Source organism: Nilaparvata lugens, chromosome 10, assembly GCF_014356525.2.
Source record: "Nilaparvata lugens isolate BPH chromosome 10, ASM1435652v1, whole genome shotgun sequence".
NCBI classification, from domain to species: domain Eukaryota; kingdom Metazoa; phylum Arthropoda; class Insecta; order Hemiptera; family Delphacidae; genus Nilaparvata; species Nilaparvata lugens.
The window spans coordinates 31,624,362-31,639,711 of record NC_052513.1 but is presented as its reverse complement, the minus strand read 5'-3'; the positions used below and the strand labels follow the sequence as shown (position 1 = coordinate 31,639,711).

Below are 15,350 nucleotides of genomic sequence, written 5' to 3'. Positions count from 1 at the left end.
AAATCACAAAATTGTTTCTGATTTGACAATAATCAGTTATTTAAGGTCCTCCCAGAAAAGCAAGATTGTGTTCTAGGAGGGAGTTAGATTTTTATCTGCATAGTAGATAATAAATAACAAGATGATCACAATTTGAAGACAAGACGAGATGAAGACAATCACAACCATTCGTCAAACGGTTCCGAAAGAGAAAGAGGCTGAAGTCCGATTGCACAAAAGTTAAATTTTAATCATGATTAAATGCTGCGAGAGCTGATCAGAGAAGACTTCTCTGATTGGTAAGTGAATAATAATTGTCGTTTTCTTTTTTTTAGAAAATTCCGCTCCTCTATCTTTGAATGAACATTTCTGAATCTTGAAGCATCTACCTCTAGTATTACTTGCAATATGTCAACCTATCCTGAAATTATTTATACTGAAAATTCCAAGTATTCCAGTGCTAATAATTATTGATCTTCTATTAATACTGCGATCATGAGATCATTAGTCCTGTGTCTAAAGAAAATGTGTGTCCTGCACACGTGTAGGCTTCACCAAGTATACTAGACAGTTCCACGTGTACTCATCTCATACACGTGTAAAGATCCTATACACGTGTACAGAGTCCTTGTTCAAGTACTTAATAACATGTTGAACAAGGCTCAATCTGAAGTACCGCTTCATGCCCCCAAAAGTCCGATGTGCCCCGAATTGTGTTAATGTGCCCCCGAACTGGTTTCCGAAGTAGGATTTGTGTCAGCTCTCTTCAAGAAGCTTTTGTTGAACACCTAATTACATGCTTTCATCGATTTCAACTGATGGAGCCAGTGGAACAGATTGAAATTGGACTGGATTCAATAATTTGTTCTTAATTATTTGTTGCATGGAGAGAGATAGAAAAGTTCATAATAGTATGGTTTCGCATAGAATATTATTTATTTATTACTAGCAGGTAACCCGTGCTTCGCAAGGGTCTTTTTCGAAACTTGACGTAATGAAATCTAGAAGAATTCAAAATAGGCCTATGTACAGTGAGTCAGTCATTCTATCAGGGCTCGGATAATTTTGAAATTCTAATTGAATAAAAATGGAAGAATATAATTCCTTTATGTAAATAACAACACCTTCATTGAAAGACATATTAACTGCATGCGTTTTCATATTGCCGATACAGCATTGATGAAACTGTAGACGTTTATTTAGCATTTGTCTCAAAAATTGTTCTAGCTGAAAAATTAATAATCCATGCCACGTGTACGCCTTTGCATCAGGAAAACTAAGTTTCAAAAACTATGTTTTTCGGTTAGGAAGCAATATACAAACAGATGTTCCTTTTTTAATTTCGACCATATGATTTTGTGATTTTTTAATGAAATCGAATGTAGCATTAATGAAATTTAAACATTCTGAAAAATCTAGAAGGAAAATTAAATTTGGGCCTCCAGGTACAAAAGATTGATATTTTTAGAATCTATGTGCAAAATTTGGGAGATCTAAATCATTCCTGTTTTTCGGTATGCAATCCACAAGTTGACATGTTTTGATGCGAACAAACGAACAAACGAACACACGAACAAATACAACCCTACTCTCTCTTATTATATAGATGTAATTATTTGGAAATTGAAAATCCAAGTACACTTTTTTAAACTTTATTTATTGTTGTTTCATTAATGATTAAATCAGCCAAACGTTAAATTTGATTTGAAACAAACATGTAAATAAATTTCGATTTAATATAATCAAACAATTCATGAAAAGAGAAAATCTTCTGAATGTATTTCTGTTGAATTATTCAAAATAAAAACATGCTTATATTCAATGATTTTCACTTGCAAGGGATTATTGAAATTGAGTTTTTAGTTGAAGAAAGTGAAAAATATTCTCTAATATTCGATCAATCAGATAACATTTTGAGATTAGAGATCCAATATTTCCTCTATGAGTCGCTACAGCTAAAACTAAAGTAATTTTTAAAATTTGCAGTTTTATCAACAGAGCAAATTGGATGAGAAATAATTAAAAGATTACGTAGAACCTGTTTGAAAGGCAAAGTTGTTTCTCTTCCAAATTTTTGTTGATAATTCAATATGTTCAAATGTAGGGCTATGAATCGACCTCGCATAATGCTTGTCGAATAGATAATTTAACTACCGTATTTAATTCATTTATTGAATGAAGCAAACAAATGAAATAATCGGAAAATGAAAAAAGGCTATTGCCCAAATCTTCTTCTATTTCTTAATTATATCGCAAATAGTCCAAAAAGATTATGTTCATATTTATTATAGCAAACATTAAACATAGTTGAGTGTAGTAAGAAAGAGTTGAACCAATCACAAGGCGACCAATGAGAGAGAAGTACTGTAGTTTCTTTAATTGCTTTATCATAGCAACAGCCATTAGAAGTTGAGTATAAGTGAATTTGATCAACCACATGTTACCCAAATGAGAATAGTAAATTTCTCGACATGACAACAGCAAATGAAATGTGAGTGGAAAATCCAACCAATAACAAGCCAACCAATGAGAGAGCAGCAATTTCCACGTCTTGGAAACAGCCAGGGTTAGTTGAATTCTGAAAATGGTTTGTTATTTAGTAGATGAGAAGATAATAAATGTCAGTAGATCTTAGTTCATTCAGTTCATTAAAGCAGATCAATAATCTATCAATGAATTGAAGAGTTGACTAACGAAATTATAAAAACTGATACCCACCCATTAGAAACGAAAATTATAGAGCCCTGCATTTAATGGTTCCCCCAATTATCCATCTTCCAAGCGGCTTTAAATTTATGGTGAGGGGACTAGTCGAGTTTTTTTTAAGAGAGGAGGGGAGTAGAGAGCTTTAAAATGGACTTGACCAGTTTCAAACCAGGGTTCAATGACCTTCTCCAACACTACTAACCCGCTTTTCAACCAACATGACTTGAATACTTGAATACTTGTCTCCAGAGCATTTTAAGTAGTAACAGTTGTGGGTACCTGAATAATATTGACAGGTCTCACATGATACCCTGTAATCACGTCTATTACTCAGAGCATTGACTTCTGTCACAGACAATAATGTATAAATAGTATTCATTACTTTCATTGTCGTTTGTTTCAACTTCTATGATTGATTTTAATATTATAGAATATGAATTTTTGATTATTATCTTGGAGGAAATTAGTTACTATAGGCCTACTGTACTTTCTGTAAGAGATGATAAAATTGAAATGGTTAATTCTAGTTACACCAGGTATTAGAGGATTATTATTAGTAGTAATTTTTTCTCTTCATATTCTTATTTTTCTTCTACATCATTCTTAGAAAATCTTCATTCTCTTCTTTCTTTATTCTTCCTCTCCATTAGTTTAGTTTCTTTAGATTAGTTTGTTTTCTTAGTCTTAATCTTTGTTGTACAGTGTTTTAGTTTTACTTAGAATTGTATTGGAGGGTTAAGTGTAAGAGAGGGCCGGCTGCGCCCTAACTTCGCCCTCCCAGGTTTTTTTTCAAATAAAGGCAGCTAATCAATCAATCAATTTCCATCAGAGTCGTCAACATCTTCCTACATCAATTTTCCATTTCTTAATATTCAAATATCACTTTTCCACTTCTCATCCTTCTCCTCTCTCATCGTAGTTTCCTCTATTCATCATCTGCCTATCCCTGAACCATTTTCTCCCATTTCCTCCCATTTCTTTCCTTCCTATTTTCCAGTCCTCCTCCTGATTTTCCCAAAGTCCTATTCACCTCATTCTTCTTCTTCTTCTTCTTCTTCTTCTTCTTCTTCTTCTTCTTCTTCTTCTCTTCTTCTTCTTCTTCTTCTTCTTCTTCTCATTCATTTCCTATCATCTCCTTTTTCTGATTCTGTGATATATTTCTACTTTCTTCTCTTTCCTTCTACACTGGACAAGATATCCTTATCCTTTCTTCCTTCCTTTCTTCTCTCCTCTCTTCGTTCTCCTTCACCTCGTCCTCCTCATCTTCTTTCTCTTCCTCCAACTCCTCCTTCTCATCCTTCTCCCACTCATCCTCCTTCTACTAATCCTTCTCCTCCTTCCAAATCCCTTCCCCTGTTATCTTCCACTGCCACGTTCTTCTCCTAACTTTTCCCTCTCGTCTTAGATGATCTCCTCCGTCTTCTTTCGTTCCTGCTCCTCAGTACAATCTTCCTTTCTTTTTTCCTCGTATTCATAACTATTCTTCTCCTCCTTCTCCTTCCTTCCTCCCTTCTTCTCCTACTCGTCCACCTTCTTCCCCATTTCCTCTCAACAAATCTCTTCCTCTCTTGTTTTCCTGCCATCCTGTCCTCCTTCCCCTTTTCATTCTGCTCCTCCTTGTCTGATCGGTCGCTTACCCCAGTGAAAGTGTTCTTCTGCGTGAGAGAGGTCGATGAACCTCAGGTTAGTGCGTGTGTGTATTTGTGTCTCAATGGCTGTCTATACACTATACAGACTTCTGATATAATATATTCCAGAATCCTATATCTATGTATCTATATATTCAATATATATAGATATTCTATCTCCTCCCATTCATATAATATACATGTATCGACGATATGGTGAGATTCCCCTCAAACTGTCAGCATTAGTTGAATGGGAAGCATTGATTGATTGATTGATTGATTGATTGAGTACTTTATTTATGTAGATTACAATATATACTGTCTTATACACTTATATACAATAGCTTACAATACAGCAAAATTATAGATGAATTTACATGATATAGACTAAGAAAATAATTATTGAACTGTATATGATATGAAAACGCAATTTGTAATATAATAACTATAGATAATAATTATATTGTTATGCATCTACATAAATTGGCGGAGCTTTGGACATATCAATGTCCATTCTTCGGAAAGAATATTAAAAATATCCTCCCCACTAACTCTCTACCAGAACGTTAATTTCATTATTTAAACTATAGATTTATTTATTAATGGAAATATTGTAAAAGTTTTAATCAATATGAATATTTAAGAGAAAAAAAACAGAAAATTTATAAAGTAAAATAATTATATAGGTAGATAAGATCAAATAATTGATTAATAAAATGAAGTAGGCTGAAAGTAGATCAGGGTAATCAACTTTCAGTAATATACAGCAGTATGCAGTGGATAACTGAAATAACATGAGCTTATATAATATATATATATACAATTCGTTCTATAACAGGTTTAAAGGTTTGTATTTGTGGGATGGGGGGGGATGGTTGTCATGTGATCGTTCTAGGGCCGGACAGTTTCAGTCATTTCTTCCAAAAGATGTTTTTTTAAAGTCAGGATGAAGCTCGCTCGGCTCTCGATGGACCTGATAGAAACAGGAAGTGCATTCCATGCACGACAGGCACTGACTAAGAAGGATTTTGTGAAAATAGTAGTTCGATGATTGGGTATCCTTAAAGTACTTTCTCCGGTTCTAGTATGTGAAGCATCTATCCTCCTACCTTCAGAGACAAATTTGAAATCATCTTTAAAATAGTTCGGATTACCGTATTTCAAGATATCTCTAACAAGCTTGACTATTCGAAAAAGCCTCTGATCGGGAAGCTTCAATGTTGAACTAGCAATGTGGGCTGGGGTGATATGATCATGGCGTTGGAGAGAGTAGACGAAACGTAGACAATAATTTTGGCAACGCTGTAGTTTATCATTCAGAGTGACTTGCATATCGTTAAGAACAGAATTACAATACATTAAATGTGGGAAGATGAGAGATTGAACCAATAATAATTTAATGTTTCTAGGGAGGATATCGTGCATTTTCTTCAATGCATGCATGGCTGAGAATACCTTTTTACAAGTTTTGTTCACTTGTTCTGACCAGTCAAGAGTATTATTCATAATAATGCCTAAATTTTTAACTGAGCTACAGTAAGGAATGTCATTACCGTCTACACTAATTTTGTGAATCGATTCAAGGTCAATATTGTTTATAAGACGAGAATATCCAATTATAATGGGTTGTGTTTTGATGGGATTAAGCTTAAGGCCATTTTTCTTTGTCCATTCCACTATCGAATTGATATCCTGATTCATTATTCCAACTGTTTCATTAATTTTTGTTATGGGACAGCCTTTAATAGATTTGAAGGTCGTCTGCATAAGTATGGAAACTGGAGAATTTGATAATGGAAGAAAGGTCATTAGCATACAAAGTGAAGAGGAGAGGGCCTAAAATTGAACCTTGTGGTACTCCATGCATAACGTTTTTCCAAGTTGACTTTTTGTCACCGACAGATACACATTGTTTCCTACCTAATAGATAGGATTTAAACCAAACTAACGAGTTGCGACTGAAACCAAGAATAGCCAACTTATTCAGAAGGACTGTATGATCAACAGTATCGAATGCTTTAGAAAAATCAAATAGGGTGAGGATGGTGCATTTTCTTTGGTCCATAGCTAACCTTATATCATCAGTGACACGAAGCAGAGCTGTCTCAGTTGAATGGAATTTTCTAAAGCCGATTGAAAGTTATGAAGCTTACTATTGTTGTCTAGAAATTTTACAACTTGAGCATGAATGAGTCTTTCTAGCACTTTGGACAATGCAGGTAAAATACTGATTGGTCTAAAATCCTCAACTTTATTGGGTGATGGAACTTTATTTAGAGGGCGAACCAGAGCAAACTTCCAGTTTTCAGGGAAAATGCCTTCTTCAAGTGACTTGTTGAAAATGTATGTAATGGTTGGTAAAACAGCAAATAACATCTTCTTGATAAATTTAATAGGAATTTTGTCTACACCCGTAGCATTACTATGAATACGTTGAATTGCTCTGAAAGTGTCTTCTGCTGAGATTGGATGGAAATGAATTGATCAGTGATTGGTAAATCTAAGTTTGTAACCTGCTCTTCAAGATCATCTATATGATTAGCAATGACAACTTCGTCGCGTTGGTTAGAGTGTGAAACGAAATGGTCATTTATATTATTCAATGGTAAGTCAATTTGTGGATTCGATTTCTGTTTGCCAAGCCCGAATTCTTTTATTCCCTGCCAAAGTGATTTAGAGTCTTGTCTATTGTTTGTCATAAACGAATTCAAGTACCTAATCTTTGAGTTCCGTAATTCCTGTTTAACCCTATTTCTAAGGCTCCTGTACTCTATCAAACTGTCCAAGTCAAATGTCTTTTTAAATTTTCTATGTGCTTTGTCTCTACGTCCCATCATCTTAAGTATGTCTTCAGTCATCCACGGTACTCGTCGTTTTCTATTAATCCTCCTTGTCACATAAGGTGCATGTTTGTCATACAAAGTCAAAGTCCAATTTTCGAAAGTCTTGACCATGTCATCAACTGAGGTAATGCTTCAATTTGATGCCATGGAGTCTGAGCCACATCAGTCAGGAAGGCGGCTTCATCAAAGTTTTTGAAGTCTCTATAAGTGATAATTTTCTGTTCTGGCTTGGGTATCTTATGGGAAAGTACACAGTAGATCAAATCATGTCTAGAAATAGCTGGGACTGAGATTTGGCCTGCTTGAACAACCTCATGGGATCACTAACAATGAGAAGGTCAATGAGTGTGTCTGATTCATTAGTATGATGAGTTGGATCGAGGGGTAAAATAGTCATGTTTAGGCATTGGAAAATTGTAGTCAGTTGAAAGTAGTCAAAGTTACGATTCGTCATGTTCAAGTCGGTGTTCATATCCCCCATAACTAGTATACGGTTATAACAAGGCATAAGAGAAAGCAAGGCATTTTCGAAATCTGTGAAATGACCTATTTTTGGTGGGCGATAACAGATACCAACGAGTAATTTATCATTACTAGATAAGGATAATTCAAGTAGCATAAACTCTGGTCTGGAACAATACTCTTGTTTAGATGTGATTAAAACTTTTGTTTTGATACCATCTTTCACATAAATTGCTACACCCCCACAAGCTTTATTTAATCTATCATTCCGGAAAAGATTGTATCCAGGCAATGCAACAAAATTTGATGAAATACTAGGCTTCAAAAATGATTCGGAAATTCCGATTATATTGAAGTCCTGAAAACGGAAGATTGCTCTGAGTTCATCAATGTGGCAACTGAGGGATTGTACGTTAAGGTGAGCAGCCTTGAAAAGTTTTTTGAAAGAGTGGAGCTTATTTGCTAGAAACATACCTGCGTCATTATTACTATTATTGAAATAATCATACCTACTTGAGGGCGAGCGAGCTGACGTGTCAGTAAGAGGCATCATGGAAGCAGCAGACCAATCGTGAACCGACCTCAGAACGAAACATGACGGCATTGATGGCATTTATGAGGAATGCTGACAGTGTGAAGTGAGTCTCACTAGACTCGTGGCGACCACATTGCTTCATTTGACCGATTCGGGCTGCGGACTTCGGACGGTAGACTTATTTCGGTGATTACAAAATCAGACCAGCTTCAAATCTCAGGGTGGAACTGTTGGAGGTTGCTGACGAATAGGCAAAGTTTTATCTTGGTCTCTCATCTCAATTTTCAGCCCCCTGTACACAGTGGCATCTACTAGATCAAGCCATTAGTGAAAGCTAATGAAATTCCATCAATTGCCCATGTGTTTTGATTACTGGAGGCCACTAGTGGAAGACACTATTATCCCTTCATACAGAATGAATGAATTTTATTTGCCAAAAATACAAAAAATCTTTAAAAACAATAAATAAGTATATGCTACTGCACTTAACTAAAATACATACATAAAAATTAAGGAAATGTTAATTTATTTTATCAGAAATAATAACAAAATTATCCTTTTTCATGATATTATAAATAATAATTATTATTTATATTATAATAATGGTAATATTAATATAGAAGGCTTTATAATTGCTTTTTACCCGAGTTGGCATCGCAGAGATTCCACGTAGATTTCTCATTTAGACCTACATCTTCTTGCTCATTCTGATAGAGCTACTGTTGAAATCGGGCTAAGATGTGACAGAATCATAAACATCATGAAACTTTTCTAAGTGAGTTCCGAAAAGAACAAGATTAACAAATTTGGTCATTCTATCTTTATTTATCCATTTTATAATACTTTGGATAAAATTCGAAGTCATTCCTTATGAAATCATTTTACTTTCGAAGAGAGGTTACTTCCAGACACCATGAGTCGAGTTTTAGACTCGAATTACTATCTCAATGCCCTTGCAATAGAATAAGATTGTCGAATATTCATGGAAGTAATCTATCTTTCAGATTCAGTTGAGTAGATGATCTATCCAATCGCAGTAAGTACTTCAAAATTCAAAATTGAATTCCTTGAGGTTGTTCATTCATAATCGAGATTAGCGAGGTTTTGAGCAAATGAATGGATATACTGTATTTGGATTTAGTTGAATTAGAGAATATTGAGCAAATGCTGACTTGAATCTTAATACAAGTGAAACGTAAAAATCACTGTTTATAAATATAGTTCTAGCCGATTGTTTCTAGTCGATATAGTTTTCGAGCAAAATAGGGTCACTACACCTAGATATTATAGAAGCTGCTGCGGAGTTGAAGACGCGAGTGGGATACACACACAGGCTTGCCTGTCCACTGGTCATTGAACTAACAAGATCTTCAAGGCTTACAACCTTGTCATCTCTCAAATGCCACCTTTGAATAAATGATAAATCCCTACAAATTACAGACCGAAGGTCGCCTCTGATCTGAATCTCATTTTAGCATAAAACATCGAAGATTCTTCAAGTAAACTTCAATCTCAGTTTACAATCTCTCTACAAACACAGTTTACAATCACATGTCTGAAAGGGAGCAGAGAGCACCTGAGCGCTGTCCTATAAGAAAAGTCAATATTTAATGTAATCTCCATAACAGGATTTCTTTCAATAAAGGTCAGGCCAGGTTAGGTGATCGGATATGGAATCAGAAGCCTACCAGATGTTCCACTCCGGTGAATACTAAACGTATTCTGTGTCTCACCTCCTCTCTCACTCATTGGAGAGGAGAATGTTGGTTTCAAAATTGATAATGCCCTAGATTGATCAAGAAATTTGGAAGTCAGTTTGGGATCTGAGTGGGAACTATACTACACGGTAGGAGGCGTACCGGTACATAACATACTAGGACTATGTGAAATATTAAGGATTGAACGGAAGAAATTTATCAGCAACATCAACATTTGCAACCCACCTGATTCAAACTGATTCTGCGCGAAAAATATAAGAGATACAATCCGAACACCATATAACAATTTTAAATTCATGAAAATACATAACAAAATTTCATTTTGTAATAGGGTATTTCCACTATTGAATTCTTAAATATATGGAGATGTATTTTGAGTAAACTATTAAGGATATTTTCAATAATATTTTAAAGGATAGCAAACTTTTCTGTTATTAGGCAGTAGACCTAACCTCTAACCTCTAACCTCTTCAGCTCCGCACCGTTATCAAGTTGTCAATGGACTATGTAGAAATATAATGAACTACCAAGATATTGAATCTCAATTTTGAAAAAGCATTATTGAAACGTAAAAAATATATTTCATTGACGGAAAAAGTGACAACAGTGCCTTCTTATAATTTCCAATGAATTTTAAAAATTGAATCTCACTGTACCTTTTGTTTTCAAATTTTCAAATGTGTTATTATCATACGGTATTTTACATTCAAATGTAATGTATACTATCTTTTTTTAATAACTAAATTGCTTTCAACATAAAACGATGAATAGATGAAACACTCTATAATCATAGAAGATTTGAAATTGAAAAATTCATCACCCACTTCAAACTATTGTATTCCTTACCAAAACTAGAACTTAGTTTTGCGGGTAGAATAATTACTGTTCTACTAATTCTACTTTCTATACATTTCAGGATACACAATAATTCACTTGACCATTGTTGCAGATTTCAAGTAAACCTGTGCTTTCTTCGATACTCCTCAGTCTTCTATTCATCAAATCTCATTTAATCACTGTTTAGCAAATCAAGACAATACTTCTAAAAATAATTATTATTAAGCGAAAATTCAAATTAAATGCTGTAATTTAATGCTGTTTCTAAAAATACTTTTCTCATCACTATATCCAGCTCAGTATAATTTCTTCCAATTAATTACAACAATAATTTATTATTCTATGATATAAAAATCTCTACAATTTATGCCTCACTAGTTCTTCTTCTCCTCTCCTCCTTCATGAGAGAGGGAAGAATTCGTGAAAAGAAAGACGAAAAATCTGGTCATAGAGTGTGAAAGTGGTATCGCAAAATTATTCATGAACATGGCCGGGAATCACAGATTATACATGAGGTCCATATAAGGTAGAACATATATATACGCTACAAATCTGTATACTATAACAACCAAGAGAAGAGAAGAGATATAGACTTCAAGTGTGTCTCAGCCGTAGAAGAAGATTATATACATATTTTCTCATGATCTTGTACAGTTAGTATATATGTTGTCTTTAGTATATATGTTACTCGTTACTACATGTATATGTAGCTGATACGGTCAGCTGACAGAGTTCAATGACCTCTCGAACAGTGGGTCGCTCTATTTTACGAGTCTCTACATTCGGCAACTGATCTCCAACACACGCACGGACATTATTTTTTAAACAACACACGAACTTATATACGCGTTCACACACAAGTATTTTTTCATTCACACGTTCACATAAGTGCCTGTGTTCACACACATATGATTTTATTCGACACAACTTGATTGTAGGCGTTCACACAAGATTGCTTTCATTCAACCTACGTACTTATAAAGGCGATCAAACACGACTGTTTTTGTTCAACCTACGATCTTATATAGGCGTTCACACACGACTGTTTTTTGTTACCATAGTCGCTTATGTACGCGTTCACACACAGCAAATTTTATACAACTCACTAACTCATATACGCATTCACACACCAATTACTTTCACCTACCACGCCTTATCGGGCATCGGACAGTCAACCCGTTCCTCCGCGCGAACCTGTTCAGATTTATTGATCAGGTGAGTGGAGCTGGAACAGCTGATTTTCGCATGCTTTTTTGTTTAACGGTGGTTTTTTGCACTGGTAGCTGATGCTATTTTTGGATATGTATAAATTTGGTACTTTTTTGTCACAGTCATCACACATGGAGAAATCCTGAGTAACTCAGGATTGGAGTAACAGATGGAGGACGAAGAACTGTTCTTCTTCTCTTCAAAAAAAGTTGAATGTGCTATCAACCTTCATTGTTATTTAAACTATTTGACAAATGAGTCATTCACATTGAAACAGGAATCTATTAATACTGTTTCTTGTTAATTGTTCAATGATACTACTGTATTGACATGTCATTTGAGTTTAAATTTATCATTTTATAAAAATAAATCTTCAATATTTCTTACATCTAATCCTTATCTTGAATACATCTTCCCTCATTTTTCATTTATTCCATCGATCATGCTTCCACTTGATCATATTTTCTCTAATTTCACCTTCTCTTGATTCATCAGTGCACTCTTTCAAATTTTTTCACTTTTCCCTCTCACCTTCTACTCGTCATCTTCCTCCTCCTCATCCATCCAGCATATATTGCACTTCATTCCAATTATTTTATTTATAATATATGCATCACTCTAGTGTAATTGATGAGCTTGAATTGATGTTATCGTAATGCAATATTGTGACTTATATAGTTCATTATTGGTACACATCAATGTATGCGTATATCATATAATTATGAAAAAACATGTATTTTTATTTTAAATATTTCTCGATATTTCAATTTCCTCTCCCTGACTCATACCTATATGGAATGTAAACTGAGATGTGCAGAACCGATTACTGAAAATTGTTCTCTCCTGAGGAAATGCTCACACGATCTCCATTTTATGTCTCACGGAGGATGATTTCCACTAAAGGCCTAGGCTGGTGCGTCAGTAATAAGAGGATGATGATGAGGGTGAGCTAAGAATGAAGCTAATGCTTTTACACCTCCAGAAAGATTGAGTATTTTAGGAGCTCTGGTACTGTTGATAACTGTCAGTTGAGCCCATACACACCATCTACCTCTAATGCTTATCTGGGATTACTAGAAGATCGCATTTATCATAATGAGCTCCATACCGGATTTCGACGAACAGTCAAGTCAAGTCGAATCAAGCTTCATTCCATTAGAAAGATTAATTTTTTTCAATACTATCCATTGGTAGAATCTAAGCATAATACTAAACTGATTCACAATGATACTATCAAAATATTAATATTCAACTTTTGGAATCATCAAAGATTCAGACACTGATGTGTATGTGCGTTCGCTGAAAGATACAGATACAGCAAATCCATCTACGTTCAAACCATATAGTAAAGATACTGTTTGAAGATAATTGTATCAGTTGTTCCTGGTTTGAACCGATATGGGCCTTTTGGCAATCCTCTCTTCTGATATGGTCGACTAGATTCACCTCTGTCTGTAGGGTCAATCACTTCCAAGCTCCAAATTTCTATAAATTTGATTTTTGAACTCCTTTCAATTTATTTTCTAGAGGGCGATTAGAGGCTACCAAAATTGCAATTTCTAGAGCAACATGGTCAATTCCCAACTGAGTTAATCTGTGATTGGTATCAATTGGAAGAATGTCCTGGCTTTTGTGTTTGGTGCGTTGAGTTGGTGGTTCCGGGTTGTGGCTGTCAGCTGTTTCAGAAGTTTAGGAGTGTTGCTGGGTCCTGAATGCACGAAACCAGGTGATGCCAGGTCAATGAACCCCACCACCAACCAACACACTGACCTGGGAGAAAATAAGTAACTTGGAGCTGTTCTATTATTGGTAATAGCTGTGGACAGAGGAGAAGGAGAGACAAAAAAGTGATGGGAGGAGGAGGTGGTTATCATGGTGGAGAGAGGGGAGGAAGAAGGAGAAAGAGGATGGATACAAAAAGTGATGGGAGGAGGTGGTTAACATGAAGGAGAGAGGAGATGAGGATTTGAAAAGAGAAGAGATACAAAAAGTGATATAAGGAGGTGAGAATCAATAGGAGAGAGGAGATGAAGAAGGAGAGGAAAAATTGGAGGGGGAAGAGGAGGAGATGGACGAAGTAATTGTGAAGCAGGAGATGCATGAAGAGTAATAGATAATCATGAAATTATATGAAGATGAACAAAGTAGGAGGAAAAGATCGTAGAGAAGGTGATGGAAAAAATATGAAGTGGTTGTGTAGCAGAAGGTGCATGGAGATTGATGAATAATATGTGAAGAAGAAGCGGAAAGAACAAAGTAGGGAGAAGAGGTGGCAGAAAAGGAGAAAGAGGTAGTAAAGAGGTGGTTGTGGAGCAGAAGGTAATATTGAGATGAAGAAAGAGAAGGAACATAAAAGTAGGAAGAGGTGTTAAAGAAGGAGATGGAAGGGAGAGAGAGGAAATGGAGAGGTGCATGGAGAGTAATAAATAGAAATACAAAGATGGATGAAGAGAAAAATAAAGGAGAAAAATGAAGAGAGACACCGTTGAATAGGAAAGAGAAAAAGGAGAAAGACAAGGAGGTGAAGTAAATGGAATGAAATAATGATTGATTTGTTGCCTTTATTTGAAACCTGGGAGGGCGGAGTTAGGGCGTGGTCGGTCCTCTCTTACACTTGAACCTCAAATGAGAATGAGAAAGTGTATAAGAAGGAGAAATAGTGCTTGGGTGAGTAAAATTTGGATAGAGAGGATGAAAAGTGAGGGGGAAAATGACAGCAGATGACAATCAGACGAAGATGGAGAGGAGGAATAGGAAAGAAACAAGAGTAGAAAGAGAAGAGGGAGAGCAGAGAGGAATAACGTGAGGAAACAGGAAGAGAAGAGGTGGGGAATAAGAGGACGATGTTGAAAAAGTTTATGAAAATATAGGATTGGAGAGAAATTGGGAGAGAGTTAAAGTATAAGTAGAAGATGATGATGTGTGAGGAGAAAGAGAATTAAAGGGAGAAAGATAGAATAGGTGTGACAGAAGATGGGGAAGAGTAACCAGATGTAGGATGCTCACGTTTAAGAATGAAAAGAAAGAAAATTTGATAAGAGAGATCGCTCCAGAAGTTTGGAAAAGAAGAAACGCGATAAGATGAGAGAATAAAACGTTCGAGGAGGAGAAGAATGTGGGAGAAGAAGAAGAAGTTAGTGTGAAGAACAGATTTGAATTTGGGAGTACCTTCAACCAACAGGAGTTGAGATTAGATGGCTTTCAGGATGCTCCTCCTTATCAAGTCCAGTCAGCTGGGTCAAAAGTTTAAACAAATTGGAACAGGACTTTAAGGTTTCAACGGAAGCTATCAACATTTAAAAAGAAGAAAATTGAACTTGAAACAACCTGCTCATTCAATAAACCTGATAATAATGACGCTTGAAACTATTATCAATATCACATTATTCATCAATGAAAGGTTTTTTGTTTGAAGAAAATCAGTAGTATTGAG

The 15,350-nt window shown here is 35.4% G+C and overlaps 1 protein-coding gene across 2 annotated transcripts in view; it reads right to left on the bottom strand.

Annotated features, from left to right (window-relative positions):
• LOC111052010 (putative calmodulin-3) overlaps nt 1-15,350 on the bottom strand; it is a 37,288-nt gene that overhangs the window by 20,392 nt on the left and 1,546 nt on the right. The window contains exon 1 of one of the 2 annotated variants that reach the window (XM_039437224.1): nt 11,084-11,126. The exons of the other annotated variant lie outside the window; for it this stretch is intronic. Coding sequence (XP_039293158.1) covers nt 11,084-11,111 — 28 coding nt within the window. The 5' untranslated portion in view covers nt 11,112-11,126. Of the gene's footprint in view, nt 1-11,083; nt 11,127-15,350 lie in introns of those variants that run through there. 2 annotated transcript variants of the gene reach the window in all.